General features: G+C 39.3%; 2 protein-coding genes across 2 annotated transcripts in view; both read right to left on the minus strand.

The window, feature by feature from the left end:
- The window catches only part of LOC137293725 (centromere protein F-like), a 29747-nt gene extending 6773 nt beyond the window's left edge, over window positions 1–22974 (minus strand). The window contains exons 1-14 of the mRNA XM_067824434.1: window positions 22888–22974; window positions 21988–22135; window positions 20887–21099; window positions 19183–19423; window positions 18612–18721; window positions 17970–18180; window positions 16262–16464; window positions 15695–15907; window positions 15125–15307; window positions 13586–14867; window positions 13031–13196; window positions 12499–12626; window positions 2247–9457; window positions 1442–1618 (exon numbers count right to left, since the gene is read on the minus strand). Of these exons, the coding sequence (XP_067680535.1) occupies window positions 1442–1618; window positions 2247–9457; window positions 12499–12626; window positions 13031–13196; window positions 13586–14867; window positions 15125–15307; window positions 15695–15907; window positions 16262–16464; window positions 17970–18180; window positions 18612–18721; window positions 19183–19423; window positions 20887–21099; window positions 21988–22125 (10476 nt within the window). The 5' untranslated portion in view covers window positions 22126–22135; window positions 22888–22974. The remainder of the gene's footprint in view (window positions 1–1441; window positions 1619–2246; window positions 9458–12498; window positions 12627–13030; window positions 13197–13585; window positions 14868–15124; window positions 15308–15694; window positions 15908–16261; window positions 16465–17969; window positions 18181–18611; window positions 18722–19182; window positions 19424–20886; window positions 21100–21987; window positions 22136–22887) is intronic.
- The window catches only part of LOC137294098 (dynein regulatory complex protein 8-like), a 118220-nt gene that overhangs the window by 44174 nt on the left and 50747 nt on the right, over window positions 1–23299 (minus strand). The gene's annotated exons all lie outside the window — the stretch shown is intronic.

Raw genomic sequence — 23299 nt, forward strand, 5'->3', positions numbered from 1 at the left:
ACCAATTTTGTTTTTGTTTTTCGGATTTTGTCCTGAGAAAACCTAAAGGCAGGAGGGAATGAATTAAATATAAGGCATCACCAAAGTAATTTTCTTTTAAATACTAAAAGTATTTACTTTTTGCAGTTTATGAAGCGTATATGGGACAAAAAACAACGAAAAAACGTTTTCTGTGTAACTTTGGATTTTTGGCCAATAAAAACATTAGGATTGTATTTTTCAGTGGTGAAAATCAATTCTTATTTTTATTTACTTATTCTTGAAAAAATATGATCAGTGGCATTTGTGAAAGAAGAAAGAAAATTGGTCTGCCCTTAATCCAGTATACCTTTCCCTCTATTCCCATATACTAAGCTTGGTTTATTTTTTTTCTCTCTAACATAAGACAAGTGAAGGTCCTGGGTTCAGCAACCCATGCTTGCCATGAAAGGCGACTCTGCTTGTTGTAAGAGGCAACTAATGGGATCAAGTGGTCAGGCTCGCTGACTTGATTGACACCTGTCATCGGTTCCCAATACCACAGATCAATGGTCATGTTGTTGATCACTTGATTGTCTGGCCTAGACCTGACCCCGATTTCTCGAAACAAACTTACTTTTTTACTCAAATTTCAAACTGAGTCTGACAATTTGAAACTGCTTCATTTTTAACTCAAATGCATTGACAGTTTTTACAATAGAAAATGCTCAAACACCTTAAGCAATATATTCACAAAACCCAAACTGTCTACTGTTTTTGAGTTTAATATCAATTTCAGTACATTCTGGGAAATGTATTTTCTCAAATGTGAGTAAAAACTCAAACTTAAGTCAAAACTCAGACTTAAGATTGTTTTTCGAGAAATTGGGGCCAGATTATTCACAGACGGCCGCCATATAGCAGGAACATTGCTTGAATATAAGAATATTCAAAATACCCTAATCTCTTAAGTCCTCCACTTTCTGGTTATTAGAATACCTTTTTAACAACATAAGACACTGGTCAGTTAGACTGTATCAAGCTACCCTACAGTTGTTGTTCTTCTAGACCTTATGGGCTGTGCCCAAGCCATAGGGGGTGCCTCTACTTAGGTAATTAATCCCTAAATAATCCTAGTAGTTTATTTGTGATGTAATTCAAATGAAACTACTGTGGCAGAGGTATTAGAATTGTGATGTCATAACTGTAAACCAGTAGTACTAGAATTACTAGTATTACACTAGTGTAATATTGTTGTAAAAATATTACACTGCAGTATCTTCAATGGGTGAGTAATAAAGCTATATGGATTTACACGGTATGTACAGTTTTTTTCAATGCTCATACTTCAATAATACAACCCCACCTTTCACCCCCACCCAATTGAAGTAAAAAGCTTTAACTACATACATCAAACAAAATACTGTAGGCCACAGTACAGTACAAAATCAGCCACACTAACTCCTGGGCTGTGGATACATACCTGTTTGTCATGGCTTGCCATCTTCTCCTTCCACAGGGCTTCAGAGTCAGCCAGTCTCTGTTCTGCATGCTTCTCAGTCTCTACATGTTTGGACATCAAGTTTTCCAGCTCACTCTCCCTCTGACTCACTTTCTTCTCTGCAGCAGCTACTTCTGCCTTCAGGCTCTCCAACTCCACCTAAAACAGGTCATATTGAGATTAGTAAGTATGACAGTGTGAGGGCTCAATTAGCTACCTCACTGACACTCGTACTGCATATACATTGTGAAACCACACCAGCTGGCTGATTCATGTGTATATTACTTCTATACTGCATAATTATACAATGCAGACATTTCATCATATTCACTTGCCAAGAGGTCATCACATGTCATCTACTGATCTGACCTCACATGAAATCTACTGTACACTGATATTCCAGATAGAAGAATTTTAAAACAACAAAGGATGGCGGCAAGTTATACTTAATGCCACAATGTGTTCGCCTTTGAAACACTCAGAGTGAATAAATATGCCAGCCAATACGAAACATTTAAAGACCTTTTGAGTTAACTCCTAGTTTCCTAGTCATACAGACTTTAGTGGGTTGGCATCCATTGAAGAACTCAAGACAAGAAATGACATGAGGAGTATTCCAAACAATCTGTCTGTCTTTACTTTCACTAATACTGCTTATATATGCATACCATAATTATATCCTTGGCATATTCTTTGCAGCAGAGTAAATATGCATCTGGTGTGTGTGGCTACTACACTGGATATAATGAACACATACATCTGTTTCATGACAAGTATGAGCAGTTACCTTGTACATGTCAGCCATGTGTGTAGCATCGCCTAGCTTCTGGTGGGCATTATGTAGCTCCTTCTCTGACTTCTCCAGCCTCTCCTTCAGCTCAGCCTCACCCTTCTCCTGCATCTCAGTAATAGACTCTGCCCGTTTGTGGAGAGCATCACGCTCTGACTTTACTCCTGAGAGTTCCATCTCCAAGGCAGAAAGATTGTCCTCTGCTTCTCCCTTCTTCTTCTCACTATTGAGAAGAGACTGGTTAACTTTCTGGAGGTCACTTTCTAGCCTTTTTACCTTATCAGACTCTTCCTTTAGCTCAAGTTCCAGGGCACTTTTCTCACTGGACAGTTGTCCTGTTTTTTCTTCTATTGCAAGGAACTGACTTAGAAGATCTTCATTTTCTTTACTAAGAGCACTGTACTTCTTCTCCACCTGAGACTTAATGGTTTGTATTTCCTCTGCATCTTGTTTTAGAGAAGAAATTTCCTCAGCTACTGAAAGACACTTTAATTTCTCTGCTTCTAGATCTTTTTCAAGTCTCATCAGTTTGGTCTTCAAATTTCTATTGTCATCTCTTAATCCATTCTCACTATCACAAATCTTCTTATACCGTTCCTGGTTTTCCATTATTTCTGCATTCAGTGATTCCACACACACATTCAATCTTTCATTGTCAGTCTGGAGTTTTTGCAAATCAGCTTCCATTTTCTCATTAACACCATCTCTTGTACTTTCCAGTTTTTCCACTTCCTTTTGCATTTCGCCAAGTTTCCTAACCAGTTCATCACATTCTTTCTTCAAACTTTCACTTTCTGTCTTGAAGTTAGTTTTCTCCATTTCAAGAGAAGAGACCTCCATCTCCATTGACTCCATGGCATCTTTAAACATTTCCGTGTCGGCTTCTGCACTTGACTTCTCCTTTTGCACAGTGTCCAGCTGCACCTTCAGCTCAGACTTGTCTTGAGAGAGAGTCTTGACCTGATCCTGGAGCCCCTCCACCTTGGCTTGTGCCACTTGCATCAGCTTTTCAGTCTCCTGCAGCTTCTCTTTGGTTTTGTTGTTGTCTTTCTCATTTTTCTTAATGAAGTCCTGCAACTTCAGGCATCCCTCTCTCAGTGCAGCCATTTCCATCTCTGCGCTGTTCACCTGATCTTTCATCTGACCGTTAGCACACATAAATGATTCATTTTCAGCCTCAAGCTTCGACTTTTCTTCCAATAATTCTTTGGCTTTTACCTCTAGCTCTTTGTTTTCTTTCACCAATAATTCTTTATCTTTTTCAAGCCTTGTTATATCTGCCTTGAAAGTGTCCTCCTGCATTTGATGCTCTGCTTCACTTAGGGTTTGTGAATCCAAGGCTCCCTGTAGTTCCTCAATTGTCTGCTTAGCTGTTTCTAGAAAAGTCAGTTGCATGTCAACTTTCTTGTTCAGTTCTTCTTTCTCACTACTGACAGTTGTAAGAGACTGTTGCAGTTCCATCCGTTCAACACTCATAACATCAAACTCTTCGATTCTATTTGTCAGTTCACTATTTACGGAGGTGAACTTCGTCTCTAACATCTGTAGTTCATTCTCAAGTGACTTCACTTTGTTACAAAGGTGATCTCTTTCATCAATGATGGCATCAAGATCTGCTATCTTAGCATCAACTTCAGCTCTTAGTTGACAATTCTGTGTTTCTGAAGCTTTTAACTTCTCTTCCAAAACAGAGGTACATTTACATGCATTTTCTAATTCACTTTCCTTCCGCAACAACTCCTCCTTGACTTTCCCAATAGATTCAGATAATTTTTCAATTTCTTCGGAATGATTATCCTTTTGTTCATGGCTAGTGGTTTTGATATCAGCCATCTGTTTCTCCAGTTCTTCCACTTGATCCATCAAAGTTTGAGTGGATGCCTCAAGGTCTGTATTCTGTTTTCTCAAATGATCTATTTCTTCTTTGAAATTGACAGCCTCCTCACTCAACTTGTCAACAGATTCTGTCTTCTGCTCATTTAGTTGCTGCAGATGAAGCTTCAGATCCTCAATATTCTGATTAGCAGCTTCAAGATTAGCCTCTAAATCAGATTTCTCAGATTTCAATTTGACAATACTATCCTGCATAGTACTCCTGTCCTGCGTGAGCTGGTCAACCTGTTCTTGTATGGTGTCAGAGAAGGTCTGTGTGCTCTGTAGTGCTGCTTGTGTTCCCTGCATCTCCTCCTCCATGTGAGCCCGACTGTTTTCTATCTCTCTGATGGTGGATTCAAGTCTCTGCACCCGATCTTGGAAGGTAGCCTTCTCCTCCTGAAGGGCTCTCATCTGTTCCTCAAGGGTTTGCTTGCTGTTTTCTGCTGTCAACAGTTCTTCTTGTGTACTCAAAAGCTCCTTCTCCTTCATTTCAAGGGAGGCCACTTTGTGTTTCAATTCGGTCTTGAGCACATCACTTTCACTTCTCGTGTTACTGATTTCTTCTGAGAGCATATTGATCTTGGAGGTCTTATCTTCAAGGAGACTATTCATCGTTGCTGATGAATCACTTGATTCTTTCGCAAAATCTTGTATTCTCATTTCTAGCTGATCAATGTTCTTCAGAAGGTCAGACTTTTCAAGTTCTTTTAACTGTACACATTCTTTCTCCTTCTGAATTGCAGCTTTCAGCTCCTCATATGACAGTTCCATGTCAGTGATGGTTTTGTTCAAACTATCAATGTCAGTTCTAAGTCTGTCAACAGTAGCGTTGCTTTCATCAAGTTTGTTGCCCAAATTCTTCAAATCAGCAGTCATTGCCTTAATTTGTTCCTCTTTTTCGAGAGTACAGGATTCAGATGTTGAGCACTTATCTTCCAGTACACTCTTCTCCTTTTCTAGACTTTCAAAGGAAGATTTTAAATGTTCAAGCTCAGTTGTAAGTGACTGGATTACAACTGCAGCCTCTTCTTCTTTTAGCCTAATCTGTTTGGCAAGCTGGTTTGATGTGTCAGCTGCAGTTGCTAGTTGTGAGTTCTCTGCTGTGATGGTCCTGACTTGTTCTTCCAGGTCTGTCACCTTGTTCTCCAGCATGTCCTTCTCTGTGTTATGGGACCGTATCTGAGTCTTCAGATCAACTACCTGCTGTTTCTGGTCCTCCAGTTTGTCAATCAAGGATGATTTTTCAGTGTTGAACTCTTGAAGGGCATCTTTGTACTCAGCTTGTAGTTCTTCAAGACGTTTCTCTGTGCTCTCAAGTTGAATTTTCAGTTGGTCCTTTTCAGACTGAAGGGTCTTCATATCTCTGGACCTTTCTGATAAATCAGTGTTTTGACCATCTAGTTTTGCACCTGCTTCTTCCATGGTCATTTCTAGCATTTTAACTTCACCCTGAGCATCTGCTAACTTCTTTTCAAGGAGAGTGTTTGATGTTAATGAGTCTTTCAGTTCAGCACTTAACTTTGAGTTTTTGTCTTTCAATAATTCTGTTTCATCTTCAAGACTTTCAACCTTTGAAGTTAACATCAACACCTCTTCTTTCACAACATCCATTTCATCTTCTATTTGCTGGAGTTTTGATGCCTTGGTTAACAACTCACTATCCTTCTCTTTGTCTGCAGATATGAAAGTTTGTATCTTCATTTCAGCATGTGTAAGATCTTGTTGCAATTGAACACACTCAGAGGAAATGCCAGCAACTTTATCCTCAAGCATCTGCTTCTCACTTTGGAAGTCTGTCTCAGTCTTGCTCATCATCAAGTTTGCATTATCTACTTCTGTTTGTAGTTTTGCCAAAATCTGGGTCTTCTGCTCTAGCTGTTGCTGCAGCTGCTCCAGATCCTCAGACAATTTCTCTTTATCCAACTCAAGCCCTTCCTTAACTGCCTGTAGTGAGGCCAAGGCTTGCTGCACTTCAGCAATGTTGGAAGCACCTTCAACAGATGCACTGTTGTGGGCATCTTGAAGATGCTGATATTGCTTCCTAAGAGTTTCAAGCTCAGTTTGGAGATCGGACTGTCTTTTGGATGATACTTCAAGTTCCAGCTGAAATTCTTCTCTTTTGGACTTAAAATCATCCTTCAGTATTTTGATTTCCTCTTCCTTTTGTAACAGAGTGTTCCTTGTTTCGTTCTCTTCAGTTTCCAGTTTTGCTATCAGTTCTTTCAACTCAGTTTCCTTCTGCATAAGCTGATCATAACTATCTCTCTCCAACTGCAACCTGCTGCTCTCACTCTCACTTAGTTTAGTTTCCAGTGAAGACAGAGTTTGTTCCATTTCTTTCATTTGGGCCAAATTTCTTTCAGTGTCTGTTTCATTCTTTGTCATGTAGTAATCCTTGAGATCTGTTTCTTGAAGGGCTCTCTGCTCCATTTCTGAGAGTTTCCCTTCTTTATCTGATATATCTGACAGGAGTTCACTTATTTTTGTTTCCTGCAATTTCAGAGCTTGCTGGAGCTTTTCCTGCTCCTTGCCCTTGGCGTCCATGTTGGTCTCATGTTCCTTTTCCAACTGTTGTCTTAGAATCTGTTCTTGCTCTAGGGCAGCCTGAACAGTGTTAATTTCCTCTTTCAACTCAACCTCTTTTAGTTCTGCTTCTTTAAGTCGACCTTCAAGCTGGTTTCTTTCTGTGTCAAGGTGCTGGTATTTTGCCTTGTAATTGTCTTGTGCAGTATCTGCTGCTTCCTCTAGATTCTCCTTGGCAGATTTAATCTCTTTAATTTCTTGATTTGCTTCCTTCAACTTATCTTCAAGTACAGTAAGTTTCTCCTCAAGTTTCTGAATGATGGATGCTTTCTCATGAAGGTCATCACCAAATGACCTCCTATTTTGAGCCATTTCGTCCTCCAAGGCCTTTATGTCAATCTTTAAATCTTCCTCACTCTTTTCTTTGCCATCAAGCATAGCTTTCATATTACAGATCTCAGTCACCTTATCATCAATAGTCCTTTCTAAAGCCGCAATATTAGCTGCTTGTGATGATCTGTCACTCTCTAGATCAATAACCTTCTGCAGAAGGCTGTTTCTTTCCTCTGATATCTTTTCTAAAGACATTCCCGAATCAGACATCTGCTTCTTCAACTCAGACAACATGCTATCAGTGTCAGACAACCTCTTCAATGTTTCACTGTGCTCAGTTGTTATATTCTCAAGCTGCAATTCTTTCTCTGAAATCTGTTTCTCTTTGGCACTGAGGTCTTTTTCCAGTTTTTCCATTTTGTTAATGATATCTTTTTGCTCTCCCAAGAGTTGAACCTTCTGTTCCTCCAGGGTCGCCATCTTGCCATGCAGCTCATCCTTGACATCTCCAGCTTTCTGGGAATATTCTTTGACACTGACAGTCAGCTGTGCAACTTCAGACTGTCTTTCTTCCAGTTCTCCAGCCATCTTCTCACTCTGTGCCAGAAGCTGTTTGTTGTTTGTACTCAGTGATCCATGATCTTTCTTCAGTAGATCTAAAGTCTCTTGCAGATTTTTTACCTTCATAGTGAGGTCCTCAATACAGGCATCTTTGTCTTCAAGATCCATCTGGAGCATCTCCATGTTTGATTTGAGACTGTTAGACTCCTGTTCTAACCTGCTACCTTCTTCTTCCTTAGCCTTTCTATACTGAGCAAGTTTACTTTCAAGTGAAATGACAGAATCTTTCATGGTCTGCATTGATTTGTCCTTCTCTTCAATGTCAGTCTGTGCCTTGTCAAGGCACTGTTGAAGCTGGTCACATTCCTTAGATTCTTTTTCTAATTCTTCTTTTTTCTGTTGCAAACAATCTTTAGTCTCCTGCAAAATATTTTGCAGCTCACTGTGATGACCTTTCAATGTGCTCAGTTCTTCCTGTTTACTGTCAAGTACTGCTTCCTGGGAAGCTGTACAGCCTTTCAGAGTCTGGATTTCCTGTCCTAGTTCCTCTGATAGCTTTTCCTTCTCAGACATAAGCAGCTTCAGCTTCTCCTCCAATGATGTCAAGGAATCCCTTTGTTTGACAACCAGCTGCTCCTTCTCCTGAAGCTCTTGTGTTGTCATGTCAACAGTTTCACACATTCTGGCACATTTGACCTCCAGATCACTGATAGTATGTTCTTTTTCATCCATCTGACTCTTCATTCCAGCTAGTTTGCCCTCCATATCACTAAGGCTGTTATTCAATTTCTCAATTTCCTTTTGATTATCTTTGTTCTTACTTGTTTCTTCATCCAAGGATTTCTTCAGACTTTCACATTCACTGGTCAGTTCACAGAAATTTTGTCGCTCTTCCTCCAGCTTGGAATTCCTCTCCAGAGAAAAGGATGACTGCTGTTCCAGTTTAAGTTTCATCTCAGTAACAGTGCTGGTCATGGCAGAAAGCTCATGCTTGGATTTGTCAAGCTCCTCTGATAATGCCAGTATTTCCTTGTCCTTCTCATCAAGTTGAGAGATCTTTTCTTCTACTGTCTTTTTAAGATCCTCCACTCCTTTCTGAGCTTGATGTAGTTTTTCCGTAAGATCTCCTACATCATTACCCTGATCTTCAAAGTCCATCTGCATCATGTCCAGCTTTGCCTGCATCTGATCTTTCTGCTGTTTCATTTCAGACATCTCTTTCAATAAAGTCTCTTTCTCACAATCCTTCTGCTTCAACAGAGTGTCACATTTCTCCTTCTCATCTTCCATCTGCCTCAGGTTCTCCTTCAGACTAAGCTCATCCTCAGACATCTTGTTAAAGTTCTTTTCAGATTCAGAACGGAGCTCTGCATGTTCAGACTGGAGTTTCTCCATGTCAGCTGTTCGCTGGGACAAAGCAGACTGTGCCTGTTGCAATTTCCTGTTCAGATCTTCACATTCAGATGTGAGAGTTGCCACATCTTCTGACAGACGAGAGTTATATCCACTGAGCTCCTTTTTACTCTTCTCCCATTCATCATCTTTGGCTTTCATATTCTCTGTCAGATTGTGCAACTGTTGACACTGGGCTTCATACTGTTCTTTCTGGTGATCATGTTGTGATTTAAGAGTCTCAAAGTTGGCCTCAGTTTCTGACAGCTTCTCTCCCAACCTGGCCATCTCAGTCTCTTGATCTGTCAACTTGGATTTAAGTGAGTCTATTTCGCCTCCCTTCCTTGTTTGGAGGTCCTGGTTCTGCTTTGTCTGGTCCAGAAGCCTCGACTGTTCTTCCTTCAGCCCATCTAGTTCCTTCTCCACCTGACTAAGGTGTTGACCCATGGCTACCATCTCATCACTCTTCTCTTGCAAGCTGGCCTTCAACTTTTTCTCCTGTTCTGCCCAGATATTTTGTGTATCTGAAATAAAGTTTCTCTCTTCAAATTATGTCACCTCTACAAAGTTGTAACTACACTATTGCAGATACTAACATCTGTCAACTTGGGATGTCAATATTGAATATCTTGATTCAGTTATTCATTGTTCTAAAACTGAATGATGATAATTATTGTAATGAATAATAACAGATAACACTGGGTGGAAGCGCTATCCACAAGAAATGTGGAGTTGCCCCAAAAGCAGCTCCACCTCCTCGTTGGACAGGGAAAGAAGAACACGTGGCACAAGAGACAATGTATAATTTTCCTCATATTTTCACAATTTTGCAAATGGTTGGGGGTCTAGAAATCGACAGATCTTTCTGTAATAACTTGACACCCTCTACATATATTGCAACAAAGCGAGTCCACTCTGAGTGTTGAAACATGATCACAGAAAGGCGCCTCTTTTAGCTGTCAGATCTTAGGTGTAGTTATTTTACATCTTCATTCACAGTGTAGACTTTAATGCTTCAGTAATTCTTTCACTAATTCTTCAGTAATTATCTTTTCTTTTGTTAATCCTTTTTCCAAGTACAAAACAATGACATCAAATATAACCATGCACCTGCATATATAGACTGACAAATATATTATAAGAAATGGCATTGTAGAAACATGGGCCAGTTATACATAAAGCATTAATCAAACAATTGGTGAAAAACAGACCCAAATCCAATAAATTTGGTAAAATTACAAGAAGAGATGGCATGTGTTCTCTCGATGTTGTAAACTTTGTTTATTTCATTTCTAAACATATTGAAGTTTGGTGAATAAGTATATGTTCGTATTTTAAAAACAGTAAATTTGACAACTGTTGTCAAGAGATTTATGACACTGTTCCTGTTTCCAGAGAATTCAAATATGAGTTTCTGCTTACCGATATTCAATGTGATATCTGTTTTTGGTCTTAACCAGTTAGAAAATTGCTTCCATATGATCTTAGATTTTGGACAGTCGTAAAAAGAATGAATTCTGCTTTTTGGTGCATTTTTACAAAATGAGCATAGCCCACTCTCTACAAACCTCATCTTAAACAGAAATAGGTTTATTGACAAGATTCTATGCACTAAGGAATATTGGAACCATCTGAAGTCTGAGTTTGTATGAGCTCGAAATATAAACTTTTGATAGGATTTCCATTCTTTTTCACTTGTTCACATTCTTGTTCCCATTTTTTATAGCTATAGATAGCAGAGTTTGATTTCGGAATAAGTACATCATAATATTTCCTACTGTCTTTCTTAGTTTGAAAGATGTCTTGTATGTAATAAGGAATAAATGGTAATTCAAGTTTTTCCACAAATGGTATGCTGTACGCTTGATAAAACTGTTCGACTGTTCTTATTTGGCTTGCAGATTCTTATAAGTTCATTTTTAAGTGGTTTCTAGTTTGCTCATGAAACTTTTCATATGTATAGATTGTTCCGTCCGTGTTTATCAAATCATTTACACATCTTATGAAAGGTTTTGCCATAGTGTTGGTAAACGAATGTTGTTGCTCAGTGTGCCATAAACATTGTGATAGAATATCATTGCTCTGAATAACTTTTTCATTTTTCAGCGACGTATAGAAACCTCAACTCAAGCTAGAAGTGCGTGTTTCCCAAAACTTTTTTTAAACTTTATAACTCTTTGTATTATAAATGTTTCTCCCTTCAGCATGATATCTTGTACGTTGTGTGAAACCTTGTAGAAAGTGAGTTTAGTTTTACGCCGCACTCATCAATATTCCAGCTATATGGTGGCAGTCTGTAAATAGTGGATTCTGGACCAGACAATCCAGCGATCAACAGCATAAGCATCAATCTGTGCAATTGGAAACCGATGACGTGTCAACCAAGTCAGCGAGCCTGACCACCCGATCCCGTTAGTCGCCTCTTATGACAAGCACAGTCGCCTTTTATGGCACACTTGGGTTTCTGAAGGCCTATTTTAACCCAGGACCTTCACGGGTCCAACATTGTAGGAAAAGATGGCAGCCAATTTAAAAATATTCTTTTAAACCATGACTGATGATAAACAATTTGATGATGGTTTATGTTCAGGCTAAATATCTCCTCAAAATTATATCTGTGATTAATGTAAACCATATGGGGCAATATGAATGCTGTATTTCTACTAAAATACATAAGTTTAAATCAGTACATAGAGATGAAGCAGACTAGTCAAGATACATTCCACAATTGCACAGTGGGAATGTAAACACTGTGACCATTACAGTGTTGCTGGAAAATTGTGAGTCGAAGTATGAGGCGTTTTATCTGACCGAAAACAAAAACATAATGTTTCCACCAGTGATGTTAGTTGAGTGATGCAACTGCAAACCAAGAAACGGGATGCAATGGAATTGTTTACTGTAGCAGACTGTTCGAGGCAAATGGCAACTGACATGCACTGTGACATCGGTTTCATTGTGACGCAATGCAAAAGTGTTTGATTACGAGGGAGCAGACTGGAATGGCGCAGTGACACAATGGCATTGTGACGCAATGCAAAATAGAGCATAGTATTATCTGAAAAAGTACTGTTGGCGCCTTTCATCTTTCACCGAAGGATCTTAGAATTCAATGTAAACATTCAACACAAAGCCTACACTGTGAATGAAGATGCAAAATAACTAAGAATTGACAGCTAAAAAAGGCGCCTCTGCTGATGTGGATGTCATATTTCGTTTTGAAATGATCATTTTCTGTGGTCATGTTTCGACACTCAGGAGGATGCCCTCACTTAGTGTACAGCTGCAATAAAGATGGAGGTGTCAAGCTATTACAGAAAGGTCTGTAGATTTCTAGACCCCTCTGCCAAATGGCAAAAGCTGATATGCTCGCAAAATAGCGAAAATGCAAGGAAAAACTTACTTATACTTTTGTGCCATGTGTTCTTCTTTCACTGTCCATCACAGAAATGGAGTTGGCTTTGAGGGAACTCCACATTTAGTGTGGACAGCACTTCCACAACATGGATAATCATAGTTGATATAGAACAGGTATACATGACAATATACACAATGTCGAACCCACCTTTGAGTTGTTTGTCCTGGTGGTTGAGAGTGGCAGTCTTAGCCTCAAACTCCTGAGTGAGATGATCAAGAGCATCTTCTTTCTCTGCCAAAGTTGCCTTTAGCTTCTCTATAGTCACATCCTGACAGCTGCAGACCATATATGAAGTCACATCAATAACTGCTTGCTTTATTCATAAGTCAGGCAACTCATTATAAGGCCTAACCAGTAACATACACTGTAGACGTCATGACAAAAATCATTTCTGAAACATTTTCATGGAGTATGTTCAACATGCACTTTAAAAGAGTAATGGTTTAGACATAAAGACTCCCCACACCAGACATTTACTGTATAATGTTTCATCATACAACATTAATATGCATATTTTCTGTTTCTCATAGTACTTCTGTCTCCCCGCTCCCCATTGGAATAAAAAAAAACAAAAAACTTTCTCATATAATGCAGAAGTATAAATGTTATAATCATCCATTCACTGCACAGACAGGAGTAATGGGTCATTGATGAGATGTGTATTGCATTGTGACAATACCTGTGTGTCTCCTGCAACTGCTTGATAGTGTTCTCAGAGAGATCCAGCCTCTTCCCCAAGACCTCCCTTTCCTGTTCAAGCCCCTGCAGCTTCTCTTGCAGGTCCGTCATACGGCTGTCTCCCAACAACAGTTTGTCACTGGCACTCTTGAGTTCTGCCTCCAGTTCTGAAATATTCATCACCATGTTGAAAAATATTCTCAAAAAAGGGAGAAAATTACATAAAAAAGATGCATGGAAACAGCAAAAATATAATTTTGATAAATCATAGAATAGCAAAAGGCACATCTATGGGAAATGATTAACACATGTGTGAAAGCTGGTGAACCTAGCAAGTAACCTTTAAGAGATAGGCTGTGGACAAAGTTTTGGGACAGAAAGGCAGAATGAACTCTATATACACTTCATAGCAGGAATATAATAAAGGCTGACAGTGTTTACAAAAAATCTGCAGATAATAATATTCTTATTGAAACTATGAACCAGAAAACCAGTATTAACATACCTTCATGAACAAAATGAGATGAGGAGATTATTTGAATCCATTTACACTTACTGTTATAACTGTCCTGCATGGTTCGAGACTGTGTCTCCACATTCTGCATCTCTGTGAAATGTCCAGCCTGGATGTAAGAAATCTGGGTCTTCAAGTCCTCGATCTGCTCACCAAGACCAGAACAAGTCTTCTCCACATTCTCTTTTTCTTCATTCAGTTCCCTGTGTTTGGTCTTCAAATTGTCATGCTCCCTTTGCAGTTCGGAGAAGCAGTGCCTGACCTTATCCAGTTCAAGCATAACTTTATTCATTTCGGACACTTTAGATTCCATTTCTTCCCCCTTTTCACATAACACAGCTTCATAGTGCTTCTCCAATTTGTCTGTTTCCTCCTGAAGGGACTTGGCTCTTACTTCTGCAGAATGACAAGTCTCTTTAATCTCTTGGTTTAACTTCTCAATTTCTTTCTTTTGAGACCCATTCTCCTCATCACGTTCAGCCAGGTACTGCTGCTGAATCTCCAGCTGAGATCTCAGTTCTTCCACCTGTGCCCTCAGTGTTGAACACTCGTGTTTAGTGGAGGTCAGCTCCTTCTGCAGCAGACCAATATCCTGTTGGGCTTGATTCAAAGAATCTTTTGCATTCTTTATCTCAACATCAAAGTCTTTCTTCCTTTCTGAAATTTGTTCATCCATTTCCTTGAGAGAGTCCTTCAGTTTGTGAATTTCTTGGTCCCTTGATTCCACAATGGAAGCTTTGTTCTGCAGAGCCAAATCTTTTTCATCATTCTGATTCTTCAGCTTGTGTAACTCTGCATCTCTCTGACAGAGACTATTTATCAGGTCCTTCAGTTCATTCTCTTTCTCCGTCAGATCACGAGCAAGCTTGTCAAACCGATCAGCCTGGTGGTCCAGCTGCCCCTTCATGCCATCATGGAGTCTCTCCATCTCACATTTCTGAGCTGTCACTTTGGCAAGTTCCTTTTCTTTCTCCTCCAGTGCCTGTTCCACACTCTGCTTCTCTGACTTGAGGTCTACAAACTGCTTGTTAAGTTTGAGAACATCCAACTTGGACATGGAAAGGCCAGTCTCCGCTTCTCCCTTCCCTGCCTCCAACTCCTCAATCTTTTGCTGCATCTTTACCATCTCAGACTCAAGCCTGGCAGACAAACGTTCACACTCAGCTGTAGCACTCTCAAGCTCAAGATCCTTGTCCATCATCTTGGCCCGCAGATCATTATTAACCTGGTCAACACGGTCTGTGGTCTCCTTCATCTTCTCTGTCTGCTGCTGAGTGGCCTCCATCTTTCTCTGGGTTTCTTCCATGTCACGGAGAACCTTGTTCTAAAACAACAAATCACATCCAGTCTTATTAAAACTGCATCAAACATGTCCCAGTTAACTCTAAATTGAGCTCTTAAGAGAACAAAGCTAACTCCACTGAACAATGTGTCAAGAAACTATAAGTGAATCTAAACTTGGAGACAATGAGGTTACATCATATGGCTTCAAGGACTGTCACCATCTCCAAACATCATCAGCATGAATTTGATAGTTTACAGGCATAGTGATGAAGTTCAAATGTTAAAAGAAAGTCTGACCTTTTCAGAAACTGCTTCATCGACATTTTTCTGCATGGCTGCAATGGAGGCATCATGTGTCTTGAGGGCATGGTCTATGGCAGCCAGCTTGTCTGTAAGATCCTTCTTCTCCCTCTGCAGCTGCTGTTTCTCCTGCTCCAGCTTCTCACACTGAGACTTCAGACGGTTCTGCTCTGTCTCACACTGACACAGACAACACACACATTCAAGTTGTAAACAGTGACTTTAGACGGGAGTATGTTCCACAGTGTCCTCTACAACATGGCAAGGTGGTTTATCTAAGTGAAGGGGAGAGGAGAGGAGAGGAGAGGAGAGGAGACAGAGGGATTGGACACCTGAAACAGTTACTTAACACTACCTTGTAACTATCTGGTGACAGAATCCAGACCTCCAGTTCGATGAATGAACACTCATAAGGCAGCCCCTATCCCATGACATGTTTTTTTTAGTCCTACAGTCATGGAAACTGACTGGATGTTATTTTAACTTCAATATATGAGAAATAGATGAGTCTAATCACTGTGATTACAGCTGTATTCAGTGTTATGACATGCTAAAGGGGACGTTTACCTGTTTGATCTCCTGCTGCATCTTGTTCTTGGTCTCTGCCAGCAGCTTCTCCCCAGCTCGAACAGTATCCATGTGTTGAGCTATGTCTTTGTTCAACTCCTTCTCTCGCTCCTTCAGTTTCTGCTCTTGAGATATCCGAGCAGAATCAGCGTTGTGTCGCGTTGTATCTACCTCCTGCTGCAGTTTCTTGTTCTTTGTTTCAAGATCCAAGATCTTTGCAAAGTAGAATCAAATTCATCAATGCATAGAGTATAATGGGTCCAAAACTGATAGAGTGAGTCGCTAACCAGATAAGATGAGACACAGCAGACATACACTAACGGCAAGTCCCTTAACATTATGTTTGAGGCTTAGACAGTATCAGTAACAGCCTTAAAATATCTCAACTTCCTGAACAGGGGAGGAGGATGGGATTATAGGACTGCAATACAGCAAAGTGACGTTTAAAAAAACTCATACATTGAAACAGATATACAAAAAAATCAGGTACAACAGATATGAATGATTTATATCCTTCAAACCAATAGTTAGCCTTTCATCTGTCACTCAGCTTAATGTCTCAACTACCTTGTTGTTTGTCTGTTCAATCTGAACTTTCAGTTTCCCTATTTCATCGCGGTGCTGGTTGACCTGCTTCTCCTTGTCTCCAACCATGGCCTCGGCTTTGTTTAACTCCACCTGCATCTTCTGTAGGCGGCCATTGTTTTCATGCAGCTCCTTCGTCTTTGCCTGGATCTGTAGTTCCAGGTTAGCACTGCCATTCTTGATTGCTGGTTGGGTGTGAAAACAGCATATCAGAGGCATCCTAAGACTGCTAACAACTACCTCTTATTAGTTGATTAACATTGAGAATTTTATGCAATACATCACAAACAATACGAAACACATTACACTTCGGCTGAAGTATTACAAAATGATTATGATTTGAGATTTTAGCAGCACATCTGGAAGATCTATTTTTACACACAATATGTATCATCATGTCACACATTTGAATCATCATTCCTTGCAAATCATAAAAAGTAATAAAATAATACTACAGTCAAACCCCATTTATCATGACGTCTGGTTTCACTCGAAAATCATTCGGATAGCGATATGTCAGGTTAACTGGATCAAACAAGCAAATTGTGAAAATTTAGTGAAAGCAAAAAAGATTTACATGTACGCATATCAATACATCAATACAACAACAGTCAACCGTGAATCATCATAACATATAAGTGTACCGATAACACATGGTAGGCGGAACGCAGGTTACCATTTGTCAGGTTGTCTCGGACGTAATCATGTAGCGTGTGGAGCTTCAGGTGGTAAGTTAGAAGAAAAACGTAAATCTTTGACAAAGTCTCTATTTGGCCAATTTATATTCTTTTTGTTAACTTTAAATGCCCTAATAACATATGGAATCGCGTTGAACTTATGCTGTTTGCAGAAAGTCAACTTCCGGACGGGATCACATGGCAGGCTATTTTTAACTTGCATCACGACAGATAGTAGGGGTTGATTTGTAAGTGTAGTATACAATACATTTAAGTGTAGTTTACCTTAATCCTACTTAACATGTGTTTTCATTACTGATGAGATGTTCTCACATCCGCCAAATCCTAATGAACAACCCGAGTGAAACGCGTCCCTAGTGTTTTGATGGCTAATGAATCAATTCAGATCAAATGCGCTTTGATAGATTAAGGGTGAAATCACACAGATTCAACTGTATATAGGCCTATCATTTCATGCCACATCCATTTGTCAGGTTGTCTCGGACGTAATCATGTAGCATGTGGAGCTTCAGGTGGTAAGTTAGAAGAAAAACGTAAATCTTTGACAAAGTCTCTATTTGGCCAATTTATATTCTTTTTGTTAATTGTAAATGCCCTAATAACATATGGAATCGTGTTGAACTTATGCTGTTTGCAGAAAGTCAACTTTCGGACGGGATCACATGACTTAGATCATGTGGCAGGCTATTTTTAACTTGCATCACGACAGATAGTAGGGGTTGATTTGTAAGTGTAGTATACAATACATTTAAGTGTAGTTTACCTTAATCCTACTTAACATGTGTTTTCATTACTGATGAGATGTTCTCACATCCGCCAAATCCTAATGAACAACCCGAGTGAAACGCGTCCCTCGTGTTTTGATGGCTAATGAATCAATTCAGATCAAATGCGCTTTGATAGATTAAGGGTGAAATCACACAGATTCAACTGTATAAAGGCCTATCATTTCATGCCACATCCATGATAGGGCAGTTTTCCATGATGCTGACCTTCATTCTCTTTCTTCAGCTTGCTGAGGGCCTGCTCCATCTTGTCCAGCTGCATGCCGGTCATTCCCTTGTTGTCCTGGAGACTCTGCCCCATCTGCTGCATGCGGTTGTTGGTGGCAGCACTCTGGTTCTCCAGCTTCAGTGTCAGGTCCTGCTTCTCTCGCCGCAGAGTCTCTAACTCAGAGATAGTCTTGCTCATGTCAGCACCAGCCTGGCCACAAGCACAAGAAGACTGTTAGCAAAACATTCACATTCCCTTCAAGCACACAGACCTGGGTGTAAACACTGGGTTTCAATATTGCCAGAATTTGCCAACTTGAAGTTTCAGATGACACATGTGTGTTGTTACTCTGACTCTCTTCACTTGTCACAAATGTAAATGGTATTGGACAGTGAAGTCCAGGGCTGTTACTGAACATGATATTCATTCATTCTATGGTGCATATGGCAGGACGAGACCCATGAAGATTCAGGTTAGAATTGATCTTCAGTAATCCATATCTGTTATATAAGGAGATCACCAGGATCGGGTGGTCAGGCTCGCGAGTGATGCTCAAGATATTAATCACTGGCTTGTCTGGTCTAGACTCGATTATTTACAGAACCATAAGATTATTTTCACAACAGTTGGTAAATATGTACCTGTGACTGCAGAGCGCTGAGTTCATCCTGCAGTTTTTTCTGATCATCTTTATCCTTCTGTCTCAGTGCTGTCAGCTCAGCTATTTGATTCTTTAGTGCACTTACTTCAGCTGTAAGTACAGACAAAAGGCTGTTAAACCATAACAAGACCTTTGCACACAGTAATCTATCAATATTTGGACAAATGGCACAGCGTTCACGAATAATATCTGACCTTCTGACAAATCTGGCAGATTCACCAATAGTTTGATAGAAATCTACAACCCGCCCAACCCCAGTGTCTGACTGCATATTTCACAATGACTTTGAAGTTGTTATATGTGACATGAGGGGGTTTTTTTTGTGAAATTTGTTTGCCGTTTATAAATCTTATGTTTGTCAATGATTTCAACGCCCATTATAAGAAATATTAAATCTGAACTGAGTGTTTGATTTTATTCAATGGGTCCTGTGAATTTTCAATGGGTCAGACAGACATCTGAAACTAACAGGACCCAATATCCTGTTATTTTGAAACACCATTTGTGAACACTGACAGCAAAGTGAGAAATAGCCTATAATGTAAACACACCATTTGACACACTGGGTTGAATGGCGGTGGGCGAGGGCACCTGTTTCCCACTACCACTACCCCCAATTCGTTGCCCATCCTGGCCAGCATCCTGTGAACGGATACGGTCCTCCAGTTGTTTCTTCTGATGGTTGCTAAATTCTTGCAGACGATTGTGGTCTGATGTTAATTTCTCAAATTTCTTCACAGCTTCAAGATGTTCATGTTGGACGTGGTCTAGCTCTGTCTTCAGCTGAGACACCTAAAAGAAACAGCAGAAACAGTCTTAACTTTTGAGGGATTAAATAGGCTTTAAATGTGAGTGTGTCAGTGTCTGCCTGTTTATGTCTGATTCAGACATACAATTTTCCATGGATCTGTGGATTTCGAGGGGTTTTGGTTTGGTTCATTTTGAATTGCTTTTGAGGTTAATATAAATCTGCAATAAAAGATCCCTAAGACAGCTGGCTTGATTTTCAGCGTTTTTGTGCATTGCCATTATGATGTCTGCTCATTTAATACATACTGCACTGACATACCATCAGACAGTTTAACAGTCCCTCCTCGATTCCGCAGCAAAATTTTAAGAATTCCGTGGCAAATTTAAGCAAATTCTGCACCCTATTTTTCAATATTCTGCGAAACATTCTGCGGTTAAAACATTTAGGTAAAACAACAAAAACATTATACAGACCTTCATAGTTTAATTCTCAAACACAGATATGATGTTAAGTCGACAGCTTACATCACATCGTGAGTAAGTTTGATGACAAAGCACCCACACCTTTTTCTGTGTTTGAGAATTAAACACTCGCTGAAAGTTATTTCTCTCCTCTCATTCGTAACTTAGATGCAGAGCAACAACTTCCTGTTTCATGCAAATAACAATTTTATATTTAAACTAAATCTAAAATAATTTCAATTTGCAAAGTGATCGATTTTGAGAATGTAATTGCAGTGTCAAGTTCATCTAATAATATTTGAAAGACGCCCAAAACTTGCCTTATTAATAAAGTATCTTTAATCATGATTATTTTGAAAATGTTGTCACAGTAAATATGTCAGTTCGTTTTATGTGTAATCGATCATACTTTTGACATTATCTCTACTTTTCATTTTGGCTGTCAGTCCGTTTTCACTCAATTTTTAAAACAAGCAAATTCTGTGGCAGAAAAGAGGCAAATTCTGCAAGAAAACATGTTTTCTGCAGACCAGACGCTTTTCTGCATGGAAAGGTAAATTCTGCGATTTTTTCTGCAACCACGAAATCACGGAATCCAGGGACTGGTTTAAGATGGATACCCCAAATAAACTAAACTAGGACTCTTTTATCCCCTTCAATACAGGCAAACATGTAAAATCATTAAAAGTATTATGGTATGACACGGCCAGGGATCGAACCTCAGGCCTGCCACTCTTGGTAGGGGCTCTTACCACTACACCATCAACACAGCACGATTCATAAATGATACATGCTTCACAGAAGCTGATGAAGCATTATAATTGCTCCCGTTGCATAAGATGAAGAAAATGAAAGTAAAATTGTTTTGCAGCTGATGCATTTGAAGAAAGGCACTGCCACTTAGAATTCATTTCCCATTAAGACTGACATAATAGGTACAGTTACCATCAAGGGCATATTGTGCACTTCTGCTAAATGTTGTTGTCAAAGTAGAAATCGGTTACCTATGTCAATAACAATTTTTTACCCCATTGAATTTGTACCTTGTTAGTCTCTGCATCCAGTGACTGTTTAGCATGTGACAGTTGGCCTTCAAGACATGACACATGGTTGGTCTTTGTCTGAATATCCTGGGCAAGTTTCTGCCTCTTCTTCTCTAAATCCTCACATGTCTCAGACAAAGACTGTGCTTCACGTTTAAGCACAGCTTGTTGGTTCTTTTCCTCCTCAGTTTTCCGCTTCTGAGCTTGTAACGCCTATTGATCACAAAACAAGTCATAAATCTTTTTTTCAGTAGTGATAATAACAACTGCTGATATTCAAAATATATTTAAAAATGTAGTTTGTCCAACAGACCCTAAAGCACATTATTTTTCCATCTGACAAACCCCGTGCTTTGCTCCGTTAACAAAGCAAATCTAGAGCTCTCTCAGGTGGAGACCACAACTCACTTACGATGCTACCAAGTCTTATTGAGTTATTTGGTGCCATCAAAATTATAAATATTAAAAAGCAGCCACACATCAAATAAACAAACACAAAACAATCAGAAAAACAAATACTGAAGCAACATTTAATTTAAACAATCTATAGTTTTAAACAGGATACATATAAAACGCTGAAGATTCCACTAAACTATACTCTTTCAGTGAATGACTGAGTTGGGTTTTAAATTGCTTTTAGCAATATTTCGGCAATATCACAGCAAGGGACACCAGAAATGGGCTTCATACATTGCATCCATTTGGGCAATCAAACCCAGGCCTTTGGTGTGATGAACTAATGCTTTAACCACTACACTTCCCCACTCCCGTTTACACTGGTAACATATGAGGACAAAGAAAATGTTTTATTGTTGACAGGTTACTGGCTTGGCTATTGTAAAATAAAGCAACTACCACAGCCATTGCACAATTTGAGAATCATTGGAATTTTCTGGTAGTTTGCAACAAATAGATACAGAGCTGCCATTCATCTTATGATAAGTATTTCAGGCCACAAGTAAATGCCTAATCCTTTCTCGGTTCGACTGTCTCCTATTCTCACGATTATGTTACTTTCTGTTCTGCATGATCACGATGGAACAACAAAATTACTAGTTCTGACCATGCATAGCTTCACAGAAGATGGGACATAAAACATACCTGTTCCAAACTTTCTAACTGGAACTGCTTCTGTTCTCTCTCTTTTTTAATACGTTCAAACTGTTTTTCTAGCTGTTCGATCTTCTGTAGAGCCCTTGGGGGTAGCCCATCCTTCCATTCATCTGCTACCCAACTCATCCTGGCTTACCTACACAATGGGGAAAAAGTGAGACTAAGTTTCCTACGTCTTTAACTGAAGGTATCCATAAAATAAACACACACAAATAACAGTTTTCAGAAATTTGTCTGTTCCTGTAATTGGTCCGCATTCAAGTCCATCTGTTATATTTCCATGATGTGATTTTTTGCCCAGTCTTCAACAAACAATGATAAAGACATGTAACATCATTCAGTAGTCTCTGGCAACTGGCAGCTTCAGCTTCACCATGATCATCATGATTATACTGGCCCAAATCCATTGAAATAAAGAAACTGTCTATCCATGATTTGCTCAGTCCATGGTGCAGTTGTATTCCTTGATAGAATTTGTTAAATTTCGTTCTGAGAACCAAAAGTGGTAAATTGTGATATATTCTTTAGCATGCCTGTAGCTCTCAAAATGCAAATTCAAATTTACGAAATAGTTGAAAAACATTGGCTCAATCGTCTTGACTAAACATCTATGGATACAAAACAAAGGGCCCAAAATCAAAGCCTTGCCGCCCGTACCACACGAGATTGTTGATAGTTTATGAAAACAGTCAGTCATGATTTGTGTCTAAATCATGGAAAACCAGCTGAAACCATTCGGGTAATAGAAATGAAAACAAACATTACTCAAATCATCAAAATGCCGCAATATTGAAGACACAAACTAATTTCCTATTTCCAAAGAAAGATGTGTTACAATATGTTAAAATATTGTCAGATATACCATGCTTATGATTACTCAAAACTTACGCCAGATTAACCCTTATTTTCTTGAATATATACTGGGCTTTCGAATTTCGCACCCTAAACCGCCATCTCCATTGCGCATGCGCTCTGCGCAATTTTGCGACTTCAATTCAAAGTAGATTGATGTTATACTTGATCTAAAGACTCTCAGGACCAGAATGACATTATTCATGTCACAGGGGCATATCAAATCTTTCCGATCTAGCTTTTAGTAAATTTATATGGTGCGACACTTGTCAAATATCTGAAATGCCTAACCCATTTACGTCACTGTCAAACATGTAATGCATATTCTTTACAACTAATTACGCATAATTTGAGAGGCTTCGTTTTCTGTCGACACTTTTGAATCAGCTGGTAGTCAAATATCAACTAGATCTACATGCCTATACTGATTAGGATGGTGGTACACAGT

This window comes from Haliotis asinina, chromosome 8 (genome assembly GCF_037392515.1).
Source record: "Haliotis asinina isolate JCU_RB_2024 chromosome 8, JCU_Hal_asi_v2, whole genome shotgun sequence".
NCBI lineage: Eukaryota > Metazoa > Mollusca > Gastropoda > Lepetellida > Haliotidae > Haliotis > Haliotis asinina.